Raw genomic sequence first — 23,428 nt, 5'->3', positions numbered from 1 at the left:
CACGTTGTGAACAGCACACGCTTACAGCAGAAAGACGACGTACAGAATGGCGCACCCACAGACTGCGTTGTCTTCTATATCTTTCACATCACTTGCAGTGCCATCTGTTGTTGAAAATTGTAACTACTGTAATTTCGAAAGTTTGTCCGCCTGAAAATGTACTGTTGGCCCAAGCATATTGCAACAAACGGTGTATTTCTATCGCTGCTCGTTTAGTTTTTATTGCCGTTTCAAATATACCGGTCATTTTTGAAACATCCTGTATTAATACGCGGATCGGTGGAAGCAGAGTTTGGTCCGCCTCTAAGACAGCGCCATCTCGTAGTGCGGAGACGGACGAGCGCTGCGCCTGCGCTGTTGTGCTTAGCGGGGCGCGCTCTATTGGGAAAGTTGTGTACGCGCTGACTACGCGGAACTATGTACACAACACTAAATAACTATGATAAATATGATCTGTTTGTTTTCAAATTTGGTATAGGAACTTCTATAATTTAGAAGAACAGTGTGTAAAATATTCATGCGGATAACTTTAATAGTTTTGAAAATATAAAAAAACTATTAAAAAAGTATTTAGCCGACTCTTAGTAAAGTAAATTCAGATAGGAATCACGACAGTATAAGTTTCTTTGTCATTTGAAAATACTAACACCACTCTCAGTGCGCACAAGTTATTTTTAAAGAATTTTAATTCTAAACTTTTAATAATTTTGCTTTCGTAAGGAAGATAATCGTTTAAAAGTTGATATTTATATTTTGTGTTAGGGTGGGAGTAGATGAAAGTGACTGTGAGTGTGTGTGTGGGGGCATACGTCAAATTTCAATTTTATAATGTATTCCACGATCCGTAACTAGCAAGTGTTACGTAACCAGGATGTCCTGAAAACGGTGAATCCCCCTAACTGGTGGATGGCGTATGTCAAGAAGCGTTTGCTTTTGTAATAAGGCAGCCAGAAAGATAGTAAGAGGATACTTAGTCCTAAACTACATTTCAACCATAGTTTTCTTTTTATTTTCGTTTCCTTTTGTTTTGTGGAACATTTTGTAAAATGTTGCAATATGAAATGACGTAGATGCATCTGCGAATGCTGATTGGAGTAAAGCGGTTTGCGCGCGAAATTGATTATGAAAGGTTAATCTGATTGGATGATCTTTTTGATCAGCCAGTGGGAGAAAAGTCTTTCCCGCGTAATTGAATGAGTTATAAGATCTGTGAGCGACGGCATTCAGTCAGTCGTGGACTCGCTGTCAGACGAGAAGGTCATGTTAAATGTGTCCTCAAAAATTATCTGTAACATGAAGAAATGACGGTTAAATCGCGCTCGGTTTATATTGCCGTGCTAGCAGATGAAATTACGGACACTTCGGTGAAGTTTTGAGTGGTTTTGGAATGTTGGTTGCCGAATAAACCACGTGTGAAACTATCGGCCTTTACGAATAATCTGCGTGGCGTGTTAAGTATGCATGTACAGAACATTTTGGCGAGCATCTTCTTCCGAATAGTCCACTGAAAAGGACCGAATGTGAACTCGTTTTGTAACAGTGTGTTGCCTGTGTGAATCTCATAATATTTCGGGTTGGACTTGGCACATTTATTCTGTGACATAAGCTGCACGAACTAGTACTACCAACGTAAATGTGGGCTTGGTGACACAATAAATGGAAAGGACGGTAATAAAACATCAGGATCTACAAACAAACATTCTTCAATGAATGGAGGAAGCACCCACTTTGCCCGTTATTAATAGACATTTACAGGCTTATCTTGTTTCTCTAGTTACGCGGCTTTGTAATCGAAAGTATGGACGCTGGTTTCCTTCAACGCTGCTTTTCTCTTCGTCCACATAGTACTACAAATGCAGAGCAACGGGTGGTGAATGGACACTATACTGAGGTAGGTGGACATTAAATAAATCGCGAAACGAGATCCGCGAACCCCGCCCCGCCGCAGTTTTTCCAGAGCTATAGTCAGCGCGTAAAATTTGTGATTACAGATTGGTTTCATGTGAATCACCATCCGACTCTTAAACTATTGTAACATAATGTCATCATAAATTGTATTATGAATTAAATAGCATGTTTTATCCATTCTCTGAAAGTTAAAAGTATGAATTTCTGTGTAATAAATTATTTTAAGCAAAATGTGTAAAATAATTTCAGCCCAGCACCTTGCCATTTCCCGCTCCTGCCACTTCAATTAACTCCAAATTACAGTAACATTAAACGATTTCAGCATAGTACTTCAGGATACGTGTTAGGACGATCGACTTAATATACAAACATAATAGTTCAGTCAATTTTCCAGAAATTTTCATAAATTATACACATAAACTTTCCCCGTGAATCAGTCTATTTGTTAGTGAAAACCAAATCAAATTCCTTAGAGTAGTTCCTGAAATTAACCTTCACGTACAGATGGAAAAATGCTGTGCGAGACTTTAAGTTACAAGATTTACTGATACAGCGCAATAACAGCCACTTAACGTATAACATTTAGTGATACAGTGCAATACATGCCTCGGGTCTACGGGAAGCGCCTTTGACAAGTCATCAAGACTTTTAGTGTTAGGGAAAGTCTGAGTAGAAATCAACAACGGCGGCCGAAGACTTCCGGCGTAAGAAGTTATCATCAGCCTTCCAGCGGTGTTTTCAAAGAGTGCAGAGGAGCGAAAACAGTTTCAGGATACTCTCTTGCCGTTTGGATCGAAAGTTGCGCACAAAAGGTGGAAGAATTTGCAATAACCAACGCCATGAGGATGCAGAAGGCAATGGAAACTACTGACGTAAAGATACGCAGTGCTTATCCACAGGACAGTTGGTATGTAAGTGTAAAAGTGTCAGATGATCTCTCCACTGGAAAAAGATTTCTCCCACGTTCGGATCTCCGGGAGGGCACTGCCATGAGAAAAAAACAATAACCGACAGAAGAGGATCACACTATAAGTCGGAGAGTGGAATGTCAGAAGTTTGAACGTCGTAGGAAAGTCAGAAAATCTGAAAAGAGGAATGCAAAGGATCTAACTAGATGTAGTGGGTGACAATAAAATTAAATGGAAACAAGACAAGCATTTGTTGTCGGACGAGTACAGCGTAATATCAACAGCTGCAGAAAATAATATAACGGGAGTAGGATTTATTATGAACAGAAAGATAGTAGTGTGACTTAGCGCAAGCAGTTCATTGACACGGTTGTTCTCATCAGATTCGACAGAAAACCAACACCGACCACGATAGTTTCGTTATACATACCGATGTCACAAGCAGAAGATGAAGAGAGAGAGAAATGGAGCGAGCCCGCATCTCGTGGTCGTGCGGCAGCGTTCTCGCTTCCCACGCCCGGGTTCCCGGGTTCGATTCCCGGCGGGGTCAGGGATTTTCTCTGCCTCGTGATGGCTGGGTGTTGTGTGCTGTCCTTAGGTTAGTTAGGTTTATGTAGTTCTAAGTTCTAGGGGACTGATGACCATAGATGTTAAGTCCCATAGTGCTCAGAGCCATTTGAACCATTTTTTAGAAATGGAGCGAGGTAGTGCAATGGTAAGCACAATAGACTCGCGTTCGGTATGACAACGGTTCAAGCCCGCATTTAGTCAACCAGATTTAAGCTTTCCGTGAATTCCCTAAACCACTTTAGGCAAATGTCTGGCTGATTCATTTGAGAGGACGTGGCCGATTTTCTTCCCCATCCTTCCCCTAACCTGTACTTGTACTCTGTCTCTAATGGCCTCTATGTCGACAGGATTTTAAACACTAATACCCTTCTCTTTCAAGAGATAAAGTATATGAGGATAGTGGACAGGTAATTCAGTATGATAATCTAACGCGGAAGTAGGTGAAAGAATAGAAGAAAGTGTTACAGGAGAATATGGTCTATGAGACAGAAATGAGGAGAAAGACTACCTGAGTTCTGCAATAAATTACAGATGGTAATAGCGAGTACGCTGTTTAAGAATCACAAAAGGGAGACGTATACCTGCAATAGGACGGGAGCTACGGGGAGAGTACAGCTGGAGAACATCACTATCAGACACAGATCCGGAAACCAGATATTAGATTGTAAGGTGAACTCAGGAGCAGGAAAGGACTCCGATCACAATTAAATCATGCTGAAGTTTAAGAGACTCCTCCGGAAGATATACCATGCGAAAGAAGTCGCATGCTGAGGTGCGTTTGTAATTATCTGACGCTGTAGATACTGCGATGGTAAACATCATCATAGTAGGCGGTTAAGTTGCTGAGCAAAGGACATCGCTGAAAAGTGCAACCACAGAAGTTTGAGAGGCAAACAAAGATTAGAAGTTATTAATTTCGATTAAACCTTGGGTAAGAGAACAAACAATTTCTGCAACTGAAATAAAAGAAGGCAACACAATACTGTTCAGGTAAATTACGGAATACAGACATATAAGTCACTTGGGAATGAAATAAATACTCTGGAGAGCCAAAGAAACTGGTATTCCTGCCCAGTATCGAGTAGGGCCCCCGCGAGGACGCAGAAAAGCCGCAACACGACGTGGCGCGGCCAGTAGTGCTGGAGGAACTGACACCGCAATGCCTGCAGGTTTGTCCACAAATCCGTAAGAGCATCCCAGATATGCTCAATATTCTTCATGTCTTGAAAACTTGGTGGCCAGCGGAAGCGTTTAAACTCAGAAGAGTGTTCCTGGAGCCACTCTGTAACAATTGCGGACGTGTGGGGTGTTGCCTGGTACTGCTGGAATTGCGCAAGCCTGTCGGATTGCACAATGGACATGAATGGATGCACATGATCAGACAGGATGCTTAAGTACGTATCACCTGTCAGAGTCCATCCAGACATATCAGGGGTTCCATATCACTCCAACTGCACACGCCCCACACCATTACAGAGCCTCCACCAGCTTTAACAGTCCCCTGCTGACATGCAGGGTCCGTGGATTCATGAGGTTATCTCCATACTCGTACACGTCCATCAGCTCGATAGAGTTTGAAGCGAGACTCGGCCTACCGGGGCACATGTTTCCAGTCATCAATAGTCCAATGTCGGTGTTGACGGGCACAGGCGACGCGTAAAGCTTTGTGTCGTGCAGTCATCAAGGGTACTCAAGTGGGATTTCGGCTCCGAAAGCCCATGCCGATGATGTTTCGTTGAATGGTTCGCTCGCTGACACTTGTTGATGGCCCAGCATTGAAACCTGCAGCAATTTGCGTAAGGGTTGCACTTTTATCACGTTAAACGATTCTCTTCAGTCGTCGTTGGTCCCGTTCTTGCAGGATCTTTTTCCGGCCGCAGCGATGTCGGAGATTTGATGTTTTACCTGATTCCTGGCATTCACAGGACACTCGTCAAATGGTCGTACGGGAAACTCCCCACTTAATCGCTACCACAAAGATGCTGTGTCCCATCGCTCGAGCGCCGACTGCAACACCATGTTCAAACTCACTGAAATCTTGATAACCTCCCATTGTAGCAGCAGTAACCGGTCTAACAACTGCGTCAGACACTTGTTGTCTTATATAGGCGTTGCCGACTGCAGCGCCGTATTATGCCAGTTGACATATCTCTGTATTTGAATACGCATGCCTACACCACTTTCTTTGTCGTGCGGGGCGGCCCCGCGGTCTAGGGCGTCTTGCCACGGTTCGCACGGCTGCACGCCGTCAGTGGTTCGAGTCCTCCCTCGGTCACGGGTGTGTGTGTTGTACTTAGCGTAAGTTAGTTTAAGTTAGATTAAGTAGTGTCTAAGCTTAGGGGACCGATGACCTCAGTGGTTTGGTCCCATAGGAATTCACACACATTTGAACATTTTCTGAACCAGTTTCTTTCACGCCAGGAAGCGCAGGGAAGCTAAGGCAAAATGTGTTCTGCAAAGATCGGAAAACAAATGATATGAAAGATATAGGGAATCCAATATTAGAGATCTAGCTTTGTAGCGTTTTGGAAGATTTGCGATCAAATAAATCAATAGGGACTTATAACATTCCTTCATAGTTTATAAAATCAATGAGGTAAATGGTTAGCAAGCTGTTATGCAACTTTGTGTGTAGAATCTATACCATTAGATTTGTGAAAAAATACCTTCCGCACAATCGCGAAGACAGCTGTGGTAGATAACTATTGCGCAATCAGGTCATCGGATCACGCGACCAAGTTGCTCACTACAAACATATTCAACAGAATAGAAAAGAAAATTGAAGGCTTGTTCGATGACGATCACTTTGGTTATAGGAAACATAAAAGTGTGGTGTCACCGCCAGACACCACACTTGCTAGGTGGTAGCCTTTAAATCGGCCGCGGTCCGTTAGTATACGTCGGACCCGCGTGTCGCCACTATCAGTGATTGCAGACCGAGCGCCGCCGCACGGCAGGTCTAGAGAGATTTCCTAGCACTCTCCCCAGTTGGACAGCCGACTTTGCTAGCGATGGTTCACTGACAAATTACGCTCTCATTTGCCGAGACGATAGTTAGCATAGCCTTCAGCTACGTCATTTGCTACGACCTAGCAAGGCGCCATTATCATTTGCTATTTATCTTATGATGCCTGTACCGTCAGACCGATGTTCACCAATTATGGATTAAAGTTAAGTATTCCAGAAGCTACGTACGTTCTTTGCTACTATAACTTCCTTTACCTGTTCCAGACCTCACGCCAGCCTGCGTGAGCTTAAACGCGTGCCCTTCGGCCTCCCGTCCTGGTGGATTGGCTGTCTTGCCAGTCCACAAAAAAAAAAAAAAAAAAAGCACCAAGAAGGCAGTAATGACGCCGCAGTTAGTGATGGATGCAAGACTTAAGAAAAGGACACGTTCGTAGGATTTGTCGAACTGGGAAAAGCGTTCGGCAAAGTAAAATGTTGCAAGATGTTCGAAATTCTGAGAAAAATAGGAGTAAGCTATAGGGAAAGACGGGTAATATACATCATGTGCAGGAATCAAGAGGGAACAAAATTCCAAGAGCAACGACTAAATAAGTGTTCGCATTAAGAAGAGTGTAAGACACGGACGTATTCTGTCACCCCCCACTATTCAATCTATACATCGAAGAAGCAATGACGGAAATAAAAGAAAGGTCAAGAGCGGAATAATATTCAGGATAAAAAGATATCAACGGTGATTTTGCTGTTCTCGGTGCAGGTGACGAGGAATTACGGGACATGTTGAATGGAATGGACAGTCTAATGAGTGCAGAATATCAATTGAGAGTAAACCGAAGAAAGACGAAAGTAATGAGGAGTAGCAGAAATGAGATTATCGATAAACTCAGTATAACAATTAGGGACCACGAAGTAAAAGAAAGAGAGGTTTGGTACATTGGGAGCAAAATAACTGACGACAGATAAAGGAAGAAGTACATGGAAATAGACTATCACTAGCCAATACGGCATTCCTGACGAAGAGTAGTCTATTTGAATCAAACATAAGTCTTAAATTGAAATTTCTGAGAATGTCCGTTTAGAACACAGCATTTTGTAATAGTTAAATACGGACTGTAAGAAAACCGAAACAGAAGCATTTTATACGTGGTGCTATAGGTGAAAGTTAAAAATTAGGTTGACTAATAAGGTAAGGTGTGACGATGTTCTCCACGTAATCGAAGAGTAAGAAAACATATGGAAAACATAGATAAGAAGTAAGGAATGATGACAGGACGTGTCAAGACATGAGGGATAAACGATCATGCTGCTAGAGGCAGATATACAGGGTAAAAACCATACGGTGGGGAAGAAATTGGAATACATGCTCCAAATAAATGAGGCTGTATGGTGCAAATGTTACTCCAAGAGAGCAATTCGTGATAGCTTGCATAGAACCAATCAGAAGACTGCTGGTTATAAAAAAAGAAAAGAAGCGCTCAGAGAATGACTGGAACAATCTTAACAGAAGCCTCGTCACGTGAATGTTGGACATGCAATGGTATTAGCTAACTCAAGTTATCTGTACCGGTGTTTGTTGGGGTTGTTCAGCTGTTACAAGCTTTACTATACCTACGCTTCAGTAACTACTTCATGCACACACATTCGCTTAACTCTTAAGGTGACTAAAAGTCTCGTCTTCTACACTGAAGCGCCAAAGATACTTGTATAGGAATTCGTGTTCAAATACAGAAATATGTTAACAAGCAGAATACGGAGGCTGCGGTCGGCAACGCAAGTGTCTGGTGCAGCTGTTAGATCGGTTACTGCTGCTACAATGGCAGGTTACCAAGAAGTGAGTCTGAACGTGGTGTTACACTCTCCGCACGAGCGATGGGACAGAGCATCTCCGAGGTAGCGATGAAGTGCGGATTTTCCCGTACGACCATTTGACGAGTGTACCGCGAATATCAGGAATCCGGTGAAACCTCAAATATCACTAAGATCACTCAGGCTGGAGAAATATCTTGCAAGAACGGGATCAACGGCGACTGACGAGAATCGTTCAACGCGACAAAAGTGCAACCCTTCCGCAAATTGCTGCAGATTTCAATGCTGGGCCATCAACAAGTTCAAATGGCTCTGAGCACTATGGGACTTAACTACTACGGTCATCAGTCCCCTAGAACTTAGAACTACTTAAACCTAACTAACCTAAGGACAGCACACAACACCCAGCCATCACGAGGCAGAGAAAATCCCTGACCCCGCCGGGAATCGAACCCGGGAACCCGGGCGTGGGAAGCGAGAACGCTACCGCACGACCACGAGATGCGGGCTCATCAACAAGTGCCAACGTGCGAACCATTGAACGAAACATCATCGACATGGGCTTTCGGAGTCGAAGACCCACTCGTGTACCCTTGTTGACTGCTCGACACGAAGCTTTACGCCTCGCCTGGACCCATCAACACCAACATTGTACTGTTGGTGACTGGAGACGTATTGTCTGGTCCGACGAGTCTATTTACAAATTGTATCGGGCGGATGGACGTGTACGGGTATGGAGACAACCTCATGAATCCATGGACGCTGCACGTCAGCAGGGGACTGCTCAAGCTGGTGGAGGCTCTGTAATGGTGTGGGGTATGTGCAGTTGGAGTGGTATGGGATCCCTGGTACGTCTAGGTACGACTCTGACACTTACGTAAGCATCCTGTCTGATCACCTGCATCCATTCATGTCTATTGTGCATTCCGACGGACATGGGCAATTCCAGCAGGACAATACGGCATCCCACACGTAGTGAGGTGGTTCCAGGAACACTCTTCTGAGTTTAAGCACTTCCGCTGGCCACCAAACTCGCCAGACATGGACACTGAGCATATCTGGGATGCCTTGCAACATGCTGTTGAGAAGAGATCTCCACCTCCTGGTACTCTTACGGGTTTATGGACAGCCCTGCAGGATTCATGGAGTCAATTCCCTCCAGCACCACATCAATCGACACCACGCCGTGTTACGGCACATCTGTGTGCTCGCGGGGACCCTACACGATATTGGGCAGGTGTACAAGTTTCTTTGGTTCTTAAGTTAAATTGCGGGCTGCAGAAGTGCATTACCGAATTTGTCCATATTTGCCACGTTGCCGGCAGAGAGCATCATTTCAGTGAAATATTTCTGATTATATGTTTTTATTTTAGCCAAAGCTGGCGTAAAATGTTGGATGGCAATATCGATTTCAACAGAGTAGTCATTGAAACTTCGTGACAGATTATAAACTGTGTGCCTTTCGCCGCTAAGCGCTCTACGGACAGCTAGCGAAGCACGATTCGCCTTAGTCATTATCAAGAGCCTACAAATACTTCTTGGCCGGTGGCCGCACCGGATCATGCTATGAGTCAATATTTGTGTGAGGTACCCACTCGAAGACTGACTCATGGAACTTTTGACTCATAGCATGACGCGATGCAGCAGTAGGCTTAGTATTTAAGGTCTGTTGATAACGACAGGCCGACGTAATTAGTACGGGTGTTAAACAGTTTACATGAGTATTGACTGAAAGAAACTCTGTAGATGTATTTTTAGAATTAAGGCTATCTGCGTGTAGTATAATGTCTGGTGGGATAGTTGTAGGTTCAGGCAACCGCTTGGGGGCTGTCAAATCTCAAAGGTAACGGCTTGTGCGTCCTATCTTGACAAAGGAAAATTTTGATACTAGGATTCAAAAAGCCAAAGTATGAGTACCAGGCAAAATTTAAGAATATCGTCATTATCTCATTAAAATCTGGGAAACGTACAATAGACTTACAGAAAAAGAAGTTTACTATGGTGAAGCCCTACTCGCACGAGAAGAAATTTATTGTCTTAATTAACTCGTTGCAAGGACAAACAAAATCACACTTATAGGATAAGATTTTTCAAGATTCAGAAGGAGTGCTATCGTGCAGAATAAAAGCGGTGCCCCCAAATTAGGGTTGCCATATCTAGCTGGGACCTCGTCGGGACATTTTGAGGTGGGGGTGTAGAAATGAAGTAAAAAATTTATTTAATATAATTACTTTTTATTGGAGCACAATTACATGGAATTTGTAGCTGCAGAAATAGTTGGTACACCCTATTTTTCGGAAGATTTCACCTTTTTCAGGAAGCGTTTTTTCACTTTTAGGTATTAATAAAACTCCATGAAAGTTAGCTTGTCGTTAATCTGGCACTGTAAGATTGTTGACTTGTTGATATAAATAAAACAAACTGAGGCTTCACTTACATGTAGGGCTAACAGATGGCGGTCCTTCAGTACTTAAGCCAAGCTCGTAACAGTATTTTTCAAAATCGGAACAAAATTGGGTCTTGCCGAGATTTCGCGACAAGAAGGTCCGATATATCAGGGTGGATGGTATCCCTACCCCAAATTCACAACGCTAGTGCAACCCTGCAACGTCTGTTTTCATCGTCAGGCAAAGAACTTGACCAAAAAGCTTGAAAATTAATCACATAGCGTGAACACATTGCACTGTACATCGTCAACGATCCTCGCCAATATTTGGCGAAATGATGCCTAACTCTGCTATGAGAGAGAACCTTTTATGAACGTAAATAAAGTTTGTTCCACTATAGACACTTTAAAACAACCATGTAATTGCGACAATGCGGCGTTGATAACGTGTGCAAGATTCTGATAACATTAATGCTCCCCTGTCTTTACGATGGGTATCATCCCAGCATGTCTAAATCATAAACTGCAAAATCAAAAAGCATCTAATTTTATACACGAAGTTCTCGTGCACGCCTTGAAAAGCGTTCCTGAAATTTATTTGCACATTCAAATTTTCCTTTGCTTTTCCTATTCATGTCTTTTATGAAAATGAGTTTCAGCGAGAGCATAAGGGAACAATTGACAAGAATGGGGGAAAGAAATACAGTAGAAGAAGAATGGGTAGCTTTTAAGGATGAAATAGTGAAGGCAGCAGAGGATCAAGTAGGTAAAAAGACGAGGGCTAGTAGAAATCCTTGGGTAACAGAAGAAATATTGAATTTTACTGATGACAGGAGAAAATATAATAATGCAGTAAATGAAGCAGGCAAAAAGGAATACAAACGTCTCAAAAATGATATCGACAGGAAGTGCAAAATGGCTAAGCAGGGATGGCTAGAGCACAAATGTAAGGATGTAGAGGCTTATTTCACTAGGGGTAAGATAGATATTGCCTACAGGAAAATTAAAGACACCTTTGGAGAAAGGAGAACCACTTGCATGAATATCAAGAGCTTTGATGGAAACCCAGTTCTAAGCAAAGAAGGGAAAGCAGAAACGTGGAATGAGCATCTAGAGGGTCTATACAAGGGCGATGTACTTGAGGACAACATTATGGAAATGGAAGAGGATGTGGATGAAGATGAAATGGGAGATATGATATTGCGTGAAGAGTTTGACAGAGCACTGAAAGGCCTGAGTCGAAACAAGGCCCCGGGAGTAGACAACATTCAATTACAACTACTGACAGCCTTGGGAGAGCCAATCCTGACAAAACTCTACCATATGGTGAGCAAAATGTGTGAGACAGGCAAAATACCCTCAGATTTCAAAAAGAATGTAATAATTCCAATCCCAAAGAAAACAGGTGTTGACAGATGTGAAAATTACCGAACTATCAGTTTAATAAGTCACGGCTGCAAAATACTAACGCGAATTCTTTACAGACGAATGAGAAAACAGGTAGATGGCGGCCTCAGGGAAAATCAGTTTGGATTCCGTAGAAATATGGGAACACGTGAGGCAATACTGACCCTACGACTTATTTTAGAAGCTAGATTAAGAAAAGGCAAACCTACGTTTCTAGCATTTGTAGACTTAGAGAAAGATTTTGACAATGTTGATTGGAATAATCTCTTTCAAATTCTGCAGGTGGCAGGGGCAAAATACAGAGAGCGAAAAGCTATTTACAAATGGTTCAAATGGCTCTGAGCACTATGGGACTTAACATCTTAGGTCATCAGTCCCCTAGAACTTAGAACTACTTAAACCTAACTAACCTAAGAACATGACGCACATCCATGCCCGAGGCAGGATTCGAACCTGCGACCGTAGCAGTCCTGCGGTTCCGGACAGCAGCGCCGAGAACCGCACCGCCACCGCGGCCGGCGGCTATTTACAATTTGTACAGAAACCAGATGGCAGTTATAAGAGTCGAGGGGTATGAAAGGGAAGCAGTGGTTGGGAAGGGAGTGAGACAGGGTTGTGGCCTATCCCCAATGTTATTCAATCTGTATATTGAGCAAGCAATAAAGGAAACAAAAGAAAAGTTCGGAGTAGGTATTAAAATCCATGGAAAAGAAATAAAATCTTTGAGGTTCGCCGATGACATTGTAATTCTGTCAGGACAGCAAAGGACTTGGAAGAGCAGTTGAACGGAATGGACAGTGTCTTGAAAGGAGGGTAAGATGGACATCAACAAAAGCAAAACGAGGATAATGGAATGTAGTTGAATTAAGTCGGGTGATGCTGAGGGAATTAGATTAGGAAATGAGACACTTAAAATAGTAAAGGAGTTTGCTATTTGTGGAGCAAATTAACTGATGATGGTCGAAGTAGAAAGGGTATAAAATGTAGACTGGAAATGGGAAGGAAAGCGTTTCTGAAGAAGAAAAATTTGTTAACATCGAGTTTAGATTTAAATGTCAGTAAGTCGCTTCTGAAAGTATTTGTATGGAGTGTAGCCATGTATGGCGGTGAAACGTGGACGATAAATAGCTTAGACAAGAAGAGAATAGAAGCTGTCGAAATGTGGTGCTACAGAAGAATGCTGAAAATTAGATGGGTAAATCACATAACTAATGAGCAGGTATTGAGTAGAATTGGGGAGAAGAGGAACTTGTGGCACAACTTGACTAGAAGAAGGGATCGGTTGGTAGGACATGTTCTGAGACATCAAGGGATCATCAATTTAGTATTGGAGGGCAGCGTGGAGGGTAAAAGTCGCAGAGGGAGACCAAGAGATGATTACACTAAGCAGATTCAGAAGGATGTAGGCTGCAGTAGGTACTGGGAGATGAAGAAGCTTGCACTGGATAGAGTAGCATGGAGAGCTGCATCAAGCCAGTCTCAGGACTGAAGACCACAACAACAACAACATGGAAATGTCAATAAACACAATATATTGAGTATTATTTCGGTTTATTTGCAGTGTAACGTATCGACTGAAAATAAAGGAATCGAAATTTCCGCGCTGGGACTCGACCCCAAGACCCTCGGATTACCGATCTGAACCGTTTCCTGTGGGCCAACCGCTGCCTGAATACCACCTTACCATAAATGTTCCTCTACTGTCAATTTCATTTCTGGCCAAGCACTGCATATGGCATGAATTTGTACGAAATCGATGATGACGAACAGGTCTGGTCGTCTTATTTGTAACGATTGCCGGCCGGAGTGGCCGTGCGGTTCTAGGCGCTACAGTCTGGAGCCGAGCGACCGTTCGAATCCTGCCTCGGGCATGGATGTGTGTGATGTCCTTAGGTTAGTTAGGTTTAATTAGTTCTAAGGTTTAGGCGGCTAATGACCTCAGAAGTTAAGACGCATAGTGCTCAGAGCCATTTGAACCATTTTTTTGTAACGATGGAACTATGGCCAGCATTGTATAGAGGGACTGATTCTTTAATAAGAGTGATCTGAGGATGGCACTTAGCCAACTGAAATCGGTAAACAATAAATCGTAATTTTATTTATTGTAATCAAGGCTCTTAGAATCTTAACAACTAATACAGATAACTTTATCAATTTCACCCAACGACGTCAGGTCTTACAAAGTCAGAGATTTGTTTGACTCACCAAAGAGCGTCACTGAAATGTTTAAGAAAGAGAACTGACAGAAGCATGAAGGTAGAGGTCACTCACTTCGCGAAAGATGAAAGATTCATGTAGGCAGACAACCACCTACTTTCCATGATGTAGAAACATTTTATAGATCACTTTGACTTCAAAGCATGGAAGAATCTTAGACAAACACAATGTGTGCCACTTATATCATCAAGAAATTTGATTTATAAAAATAATTTTTCAACTCTATTTTTATTACATCGACTTACTGTAATGTATCCATCTCTTGTATGCCAACGGCCTTGCCGCAATGGTAACACCGGTTCCCATCGCATCACCGAAGGAAGCACTGCGGGCGTTGCCTAGCGCTTAGATGGATCGCGGTCCAGGTCTGCCGATTACTGTTAGCAAGCAGGGTGCACTTAGTCCTTGTTAGTCCAATTGAGGAGCTATTTGATCGAGAAGTAGCGGCATCGCTCGCGAAAACTGCGGTGTGTTGAGCACATGCCTCTCCCTTACTGCATCTGGTGACACCTAAGGGCTGAGGATGACATGGCGGCTGGTCGGTACCGCTGTACCATTAACGCCTGTTTGGACTTAGTTTGTTTATATCCGTTTCCTAAGATATAATTTTCCACAGTAAAAGAGGCACTGTTTAGTAAAATAGGGTGCGGTCGGCAGAACAGCAATAGAGGAGAGAGCGAGTGATAGTCGAGTCTTGGACGAGATGTGTAGGCGATGGATTGGCTTAGGTGAGGAGCTCAGGGGCAGAGCAAGTGGTTCCGTTTTGACGATGAGACATTTTGAGAATTTGAGAATAGCTAAGAATTGAATATTATTGGAGGAATGATTTTCGGAATTTGATTTTCATGTAGAAACGACTCAGCAAGCAAAAGATATTCGTCGCATTGCTTTGCAAACATTTAGTGATTACAATAGTTTGTTAATTTTGACTGTTCAGTGATATCGAGTGTTAGCTAATGGAGACGATTTATCAATTATATGTCCAAGATGTTAGCAAGTTCCATCAACCTCTGTTAGTAGATTTTAATAACTTAAAAGTAAAAATGATAGCAATTTTATACAACAATACTTGTCTGTGATAGAGTTTAAAAGCATGACTAATTTTATTAAACGGAGTTTAAATGCTAGAAATGAAATTTTGAGAAAGTTAAATAAGTCCTGATCTCATTCTGTTTTTAATTTATAATGATCCTCTCACTTTTCTTAAATGACATACATTTTGAATCCATTCTGAATGCAGTGAGTACTAAGAGCATTGTTAGCAAATCGACAGAACGAAGAGTGGGTACGGTGTTGTCTTTGTTGATACGTGGTAAATTGTAGCGCGAAGTGCAGTGCTTTTCTCTTTCAGCTTATTACGTCGCAACAGCATTGTCATTGGCATCAACGCTACGGCGCCCGTTGCAGGTAAGATGATGTCAGAGCCGAATTACAGAACCCATTTGTTGCGCAGTGAAATAAACTAGATGTTGACACGAAATGTATAGTCACAGCGAGTGAGCGTTTCCACGACAAGGTTAGTTTCATTTAATATTGTCAATGCTCAAAGTTCTTTTAATTAGAAATTACCAAATCATTTTCATTTTATGAGATACATTCCGCAACCTCTCATCATTAAACAGTCTTCATTAGATACTTTCAAAGACTACTTACAACATTGTTAGAACACCAGAATTTAGCTCAGACTCCAACATGTCGCTTTCTTAAGAACGAGGAGCTGTAATTAGTCTCAATTACAGCGCGCTCAGAGGCATTCTTTACGTGCACCATACTTAATGAAAATGAGCGAAACGTATCCTCTACCATGCACCTCACTGAGTTTTCCACAGTGTGAATTTAGATGTAGCACTGGATTTCGAAATGAGGGACATGCCGAGAGCGCTGGCGAAATTTCCGCTGTCTAGGTCAGACATGTATGGAACCCAGACTGCAGTTAAGAGTCGAAGGACGTGATAGGAAAGTCATAAATCAGAAGGGAGTGCGATAGAGTTGTAACGTTTCCCTGACGTTATTGAATCTACACAGTTAACAAGCAGTAAAGGAAACCAAGGAGAAATCTGGAAAGGGGATTAAATTACGTGGAGAAGAACCGAAATCTTTTTAGGTTTGCCGATGACGTTGAAGTTCTGTCACAGGCGGCATTGGAAGAACAGTTGAACGGAGCTGACAGTGAGTTGGAAAGAATTTGTTAGTTTGTTAGTTTCATGTTCCGTGGATCATTTGCACGACAAATAGTAATATTGCGGAACGAGTCATTTTAAATACACATCACAACTTAATTTTTAAATACTGCTAAATGCTGAAAATATATAAAACAGTTTTTTCTTTTTTAAAAATATCTATAGGTATGAGTTAGAGATTTCTCCCCATCACCATTTACACATTACAGAAATAGAAATTCTTGTATAGAATTAAAGATTTGGCAAGGAGAAGCTTCTTTCGTTTGTTTCCAAATTTTAAGTTTGCTATCTGTCTGATATTTTATATCTCCCAGTAAGTTATCAAAAATTCTTGTTGCAGCACTTACGTCCCTTTTGTGCTAAAGACACTCTTAATGTGGAGTAATGAATGTCATTTTCTTTCTCGGTTCTGCAATTATATACATCATTGTTCCATTTGAACTGCAGTGGATTATTTACAACAAGATTCATGAGGGAATAAACGTACTGTGAAGTAGTAACCAGAATGCCCAGTTCTTTAAAAATATGTCTACAATATGACCGTCTCTGTGCACTGTTTATTACTCTTACAGCACGTTTTTAAGCAATGAAGAGTTTCTTTCTTAAGCATGAGATACACCAGGAAATTATTCAATGTGACATTATTGAATTAAGTTTGTAAAATATGTCAACTTATTGATTTGTATTTCCATAAAATTTGCGATGATTCTAAGTGCAAACGTGTTGGAACTAAGAGTTCGAAAATGTGCTTTTTCCAGTTTAAATTTTCATCAGTGTGGAGACCTGAGAATTTTGCAGTTTACATCCTATTTATTATTTCCTCATCTTGCGTTACACTTATCGTTGGTGTAGTACCTGCAGAGGAGCAGATCTGAATATGTTATGTCTCTTTTAAAATTGAGGGAGAAACCGTGTGCAGAAACCGGTCGGTGATAGGTTGAAGTACTTTTTTACTATTTTCTTGGTTTTGTATGTATGCCTGATTACAGCTATACTAGTATTATTTGCAAAAGAACTATGCTTGTCGCATATTAGATGAAGGTCATTTGCATATGTGATGAACAATAGTGGACCTAAGATTGCGCCCCAAATGGAATTTCTCACCGGTCAGAATTATGTCACTGGACTACAGTGATTGAATTACTAAGTAAACTTTCTATATTGTTTAGTTTAGATATGACTTTATCCAGAGACTGGCGATATACCATCAGACTTTCGAAGAAACATAATCCACACAATTCCGAAGATAACAAGAGCCGACAAGTGCGAGAAGTATCGCACAATCTGATAAGCATCCCATGATCCAAGTGGCTGAGATGAACAACATACAGAAGAACGGAAATAAAATTGAGGATCTGTTGGATGACGATTGGCTTTAGGAAAAGTAAATGCACCACTGAGTGAGTTCTGACGTTGCGGTTGCAAGACTGAAGAAAAATGAAGATATGTTCATAGGATTTGTCGACTTGGAAAAGGCGTTCTGCAATGTCAAATAGCGGATAATGTTCAGAATTCTGAGAAAAAAACAGGGTTAAGCTATAGGAAAAGATGGGTAATTACAATATGTACAAAAACCAAGAGGAAGACGAAGAACGGTCAAAAACGGTGTAAGGCAGGGATATAGTCCGTCGTACCTACTGTTGAATCTATACATCGAGGAAACAACGACGAAAATAAATGCTCAAGAGTGAGATTAAAATTCTAGATGAAAGGATGCAATTATGAGAATTGCCAATGAAAATGCTGTCCTCGGAGAAAGTGACGGAATTACAGGGTCTGTAGAATGAATGAAGACTCAACTGACTACAGAACATGGACAGAGAGTAAACAGAAGAAAGACGAAAGTAACGAGAAGTAGCAGAAATGAAAAAGCGAGAAACTTAACATCAGAATCGGTGATCACGAAGCAAACGAACTTAAGAAATTCTACTATCAGGTAGTAAAATAACTCATGACGGACGGAGCAAGGAGGATGTAGAACGTAGACTAGCATTGTCTAAAAGGGCATTCCTGGCCAAGAGAAATGTACCAGTAAGAAACATAGGCCTTAATTTGAGGAAGAAATTTCTGCGAATATTTATTCGGAGCACAGCATTGTATAGTAGCAAAACACGGACTATGGGTAAACCGGAACAGAAGAGAATCGAAGCTTTTGACTTGTGAGGCTACGGAAGAATGTTGAAAATTAGGTGCACTGATAAGGTAAGGAATGAGGAGGTTCTTCGCAGAATCTGCGACGGAAGGAAAATATGGAAAACACTGACAAGAAGAATGGATAGGTTGATAGGATATGCGTTAAGATAACCGGAATAACATCCGTGGTGCTAGAGGGAGCTGTAGAGGGTAAAAGCTGTAGAGGAATACGGAGATTGGAATAGATCCAGTAGATAACTGAGGAGGTAGGATGCTACTGTGAGATGAATAGGTTGGCACAGGAAAGGAATTCATGGCGGACCTCGTATAACTAGTCACAAAACTTACGACTCCAAATAAATAAATAACGGTACTGTTAACCAAATACAGTACATGTTTGTCATATTTGAGAGGAATTTCGGCTGATGGATAATTTGACAAGTTGCAAATGTTGTTTGTGTTGATGATTAGTCGCATATGTTTGGTGAAAGAAAGTTTTATTACAATCTATCGTCAGCTTGCACAACTATGGAAATTACGATCAAGGGTAAAAATAAAACTGCACTAGCAGTTGCCAAATAGTCGAGGTGTCGCGTCTTTTCCTGCGATATACCTGGTATCACGCAGAAAGAGGTTAAAAAGGGCGTCATTATTCTGCAGATAAGATACAAGCGGGAGTGCGTTAAAATAAAACATATGTGAGCCCTCCACTTCTTCAATGGACGATGTAGGGTATATGCTCCCACGATGATGTTTTTCAACTAACCGTCATTAGAGGACCAAGTACAAGAGTATAACTGTTCGCATACTTGCATCATTTCTTCCAGTGCGAGGGTGAAGTGGCTCTAAACAAGTTATTAAGAGCTTCACTGTCTATTTGGAGAAAGTTCACTTGATCATCATGTTTCGAGTGTAACATTGCCTTTAACAGGTTTTCAGTGCATATTTCTCACTCATTTAAGCCATTTCCTTCACCAGCGATTGTTTTCTTCTTCTTTTTCTATAAAGACTGTGCCGGAGTCAGTGCCAGAAATGTTTTATCTGCATTCGTAGCCACAAGTGTCGAAATACAGCGTACAAGCAGCCTCTGCTTCAGAAGCGAGGTTAAACTGAAAAACTTGTTGGATCATCTACGGGCTTGGTTGGCATATCCGTGGATAGATAAGAGCGAATTTGAGCAACAAGTTTGATCGTAAACGGGAGTCTTTACAAAGATCAGGGTTTAATCATCCATCGACGACAATGTCGTTAGAGCCCTGGGGTCAAGGTCGTACGCTGAACGAAGTGGTAATACACTGGACGTGAATTCTGGAGATCAGCGGTTCAATAAATTTTGTCAGCAGCTCGTGGTCTGGTGGCTAGCATTGCTGCCTCTGGATTACGGGGCCCCAGGTTCGGTTCCCGGCCGGGTTGGGGATTTTCTCTGCCCGGGGACTGGGTGTTTGTGTTGTCCTCCTCATTTCATCATCATCATCATCGTCATTCGTGACAGTTGCTAGACTGGACTGTGTAAAAATTGGGACTTTGTGCGAGCGCTGATGATTCCGCAGTTGAGCGCCCCCCAAACTAAACATCATCATCAATACATTGTCCAGCCATCCACAGTTAGGTTTTCCGTGGTTTACCTAAATCGCTACAGGCAGATGCCAGGTTGGTTCAAAAATGGTTCAAATGGCTCTGAGCACTATGGGACTTAACATCTGAGGTCATCAGTCCCCAAGAACTTAGAACTACTTAAACCTAACTAACCTAAGGACAACACACACATCCATGCCCGAGGCAGGATTCGAACCTGCGACCGTACCAGTCGCTCGGCTCCGGGCTGAAGCGCCTAGAACCGCTCGGCCACCGTGGCCGGCGATGCCAGGTTGATTACATCGAAAATGGCGTAGCCGACTTAGGGGGTAGGACGTCAAAGGGGCCGACTTGGAGCAGGAGAGGCATCACAGGACATTTTAATTTCCACTGTCTATACTTTCACAAATAAATTCATAAACCTTTGTCAGCATCACCAGGAAGGATTCAGGATTCACACTCATTGCAATGGAAGTTCGAAAACATAACAAAATAACTTTTTTTACGTGTGAAATTTCATCATTATTTCACTTGCTAATGGCTGCATTTGTTGCTATAGGTACACTTTTCTTCATAAGTTAGAGAGATTCTTCGATGAATTTTGCACAGCATACATACCATACTTCCAGATGTATTAAACTCTAGAATTTATTTAATTTATGAAAAACGAATGATCTGTTGTATTTTAAACTTCATGTTTAGAAAAAACACAAATTTTCTAGTTAACTGCCTCAATTTTTATCACAGTTTTTAATAGATCTCGAAAATTCTAGAGTTTCACACACCTTTAAGTATGGTTTGTATGCTGTGCAAAATTCATCGAATCATCTCCCTCACTTATGAAGAAAAGTGGACCTATAGCAACAAATGCTGCCATTAGTAAGTAAAAAAAAAAAATTGCTTCGTTATGTTTTCGAACTTCCACTGCTATGAGTGTGGATTCTGAACCCTTCCTGGTCATTCTGACAAAGTTTTATTAATTTATTTGTAAAAGTATAGACAGTGGAAATTAAAATGTGCTGTGGTGCCTCTCCTGCTCCAAGTCGTCACGTTTGATGTCCTACCCCCCTTAAATCCCCAGTCTCAATTTTTGAACTTCGTCGCCGTCAGAAAGTCAAACCCTAGAATGAAATTTTCACTCTACAGCGGAGTGTGCGCTGATATGAAATTTCCTGGCAGATTAAAACTGTGTGCCGGATCGAGACTCGAAATCGGGACCTTTGCCTTTCGCGGGCAAGTGCTCTACCAACTGAGCTACCCAAGCACGACTCACGCCCCGTCCTCACAGCTTTACTTCTGCCAGTACCTCGCCTCCTACGTTCCAAACTTTGCAGAAGCTCTCCTGGTAGAGCACTTGCACGCAAAAGACAAAGGTCCCGAGTTCGAGTCTCGGTCTGGCACACAGTTTTAATCTGCCAGGAAGTTTCATATCAGCGCACACTCCGCTGCAGAGTGGAAATCTCATTCTGAAAACACCCCCTAGGCTGTGGTTAAGCCATGTCTCCGCAATATATTTTCTTTCAGGAGTGTTAGTTCTGCAAGGTTCGCAGGAGAGCTTCTGACAGGGGATCTCAAGTTGATTCCGTATTTCTGGATTTCCGGAAAGCTTTTGACACCGTTCCTCACAAGCGATTTCTAATCAAGCTGCGGGCCTATGGGGTATCGTCTCAGTTGTGCGACTGGATTCGTGATTTCCTGTCAGGAAGGACGCAGTTCGTAGTAATAGACGGGAAATCATCGAGTAAAATTGAAGTTATAACAGGTGTTCCCCAGGGAAGCGTCCTGGGACCTCTGCTGTTCCTGATCTATATAAATGACCTGGGTGACAATCTGAGCAGTTCTCTTCGGTTGTTCGCAGATGATGCTGTAATTTACCGTCTAGTAAGGTCATCCGAAGACCAGTATCAGTTGCAAAGCGATTTAGAAAAGATTGCTGTATGGTGTTGTAGGTGGCAGTTGACGCTAAATAACGAAAAGTGTGAGGTGAACCACACGAGTTCCAAAAGAAATCCGTAGGAATTCGATTACTCGATAAATAGTACAATTCTGAAGGCTGTCAATTCAACTAAGTGCCTTGGTGTTAAAATTACGAACAACTTCAGTTGTAAAGACCATATAGATAACATTGTGGGGAAGGCGAGCCAAAGATTGCATTTCATCGGCAGGACACTTAGAAGATGCAACAAGTCCACTAAAGAGACAGCTTACACTACACTCGTTCGTCCTCTGTTAGAATATTGCTGCGCGGTGTGGGATCCTTACCAGGTGGAATTGACGGAGGACATCGAAAGGGTGCAAAAAAGGGCAGCTCGTTTTGTATTATCACGTAATAGGGGAGAGAGTGTGGCAGATATGATACGCGAGTTGGGATGGAAGTCATTAAAGCAAAGACGTTTCTCGTCGCGGCGAGATCTATTTACGAATTTTCAGTCACCAACTTTCTCTTCCGAATGCGAAAATATTTTGTTGAGCCCAACCTACATAGGTAGGAATGATGATCAAAATAAAATAAGAGAAATCAGAGCTCGAACAGAAAGGTTTAGGTGTTCGTTTTTCCCGCGCGCTGTTCGGGAGTGGAATGGTAGAGAGATAGTATGATTGTGGTTCGATGAACCCTCTGCCAAGCACTTAAATGTGAATTGCAGAGTAATCATGTAGATGTAGATGAGGGAAGGTCCAGATGGTCACTCACCGTCTCTACTCGAGCGGACGCCCTCGCGGACCGCGAAGGCACCGAGGTGGTGGCCTCGACCGCGGCCGCGGCTGCGGTGGTCGGCGCCGACGACGCGGCCGTCGACACGCGGCCGCCGGCTGCGGAGGCGGTCAGTAGCAGCAGCGCGATGAACCACATCTCGGGTCCCACTGGCCCGTATCTGTCGCGCCGCGCCCGTATCTACCCCACCATGCAGACGGGCCGCATCGCCTCCAGCCGATAACCTCACTTCGCCGCACCACTCGGCCGCGTCATGTATTATTTGCAGAGGCGACCGCCCGGCTGCCGTCTCCGAAAACACCGACCGTGCACCGTGTGCAACGGCGCTACTCAGAGAAAGCGTGACTCGGCAGCCGTCGTCCTTAGCTGCTACTCTGACAATAGGCATGTAATCAATCTATGCGATCAATAAAAGACTGTTTATTTCCTGCTATACACGTTTAGCTTCTTTTTACCTTACGAGCCGTCTTCAGTGGCCTGAAAAACATGTTTGTTTTGCACATACAGAGGATAACCAAAATAATGTGAACACCTGTTTTTACTTGGGAATGGTTTATCAAATGGTTCAAATGGCTCTGATCACTATGGGACTTAACATCTGTGGTCATCAGTTCCCTACAACTTAGAACTACTTAAACCTAGCTACCCTAAGAACATCACA

General features: G+C 42.5%; 1 protein-coding gene across 1 annotated transcript in view; it reads right to left on the bottom strand.

Annotated features, from left to right (window-relative positions):
* The window catches only part of LOC124550786, a 223,375-nt gene extending 200,464 nt beyond the window's left edge, over positions 1-22,911 (bottom strand). Inside the window, exon 1 of the mRNA XM_047125509.1 lies at positions 22,747-22,911. Coding sequence (XP_046981465.1) covers positions 22,747-22,905 — 159 coding nt within the window. The 5' untranslated portion in view covers positions 22,906-22,911. The remainder of the gene's footprint in view (positions 1-22,746) is intronic.
* Positions 22,912-23,428: the final 517 nt, after the last annotated feature.

This window comes from Schistocerca americana, chromosome 9, assembly GCF_021461395.2.
Source record: "Schistocerca americana isolate TAMUIC-IGC-003095 chromosome 9, iqSchAmer2.1, whole genome shotgun sequence".
Lineage (NCBI taxonomy): Eukaryota > Metazoa > Arthropoda > Insecta > Orthoptera > Acrididae > Schistocerca > Schistocerca americana.
The sequence above is the reverse complement of the archived record's forward strand: the minus strand, read 5'-3'. Positions and strand labels throughout refer to the sequence as shown.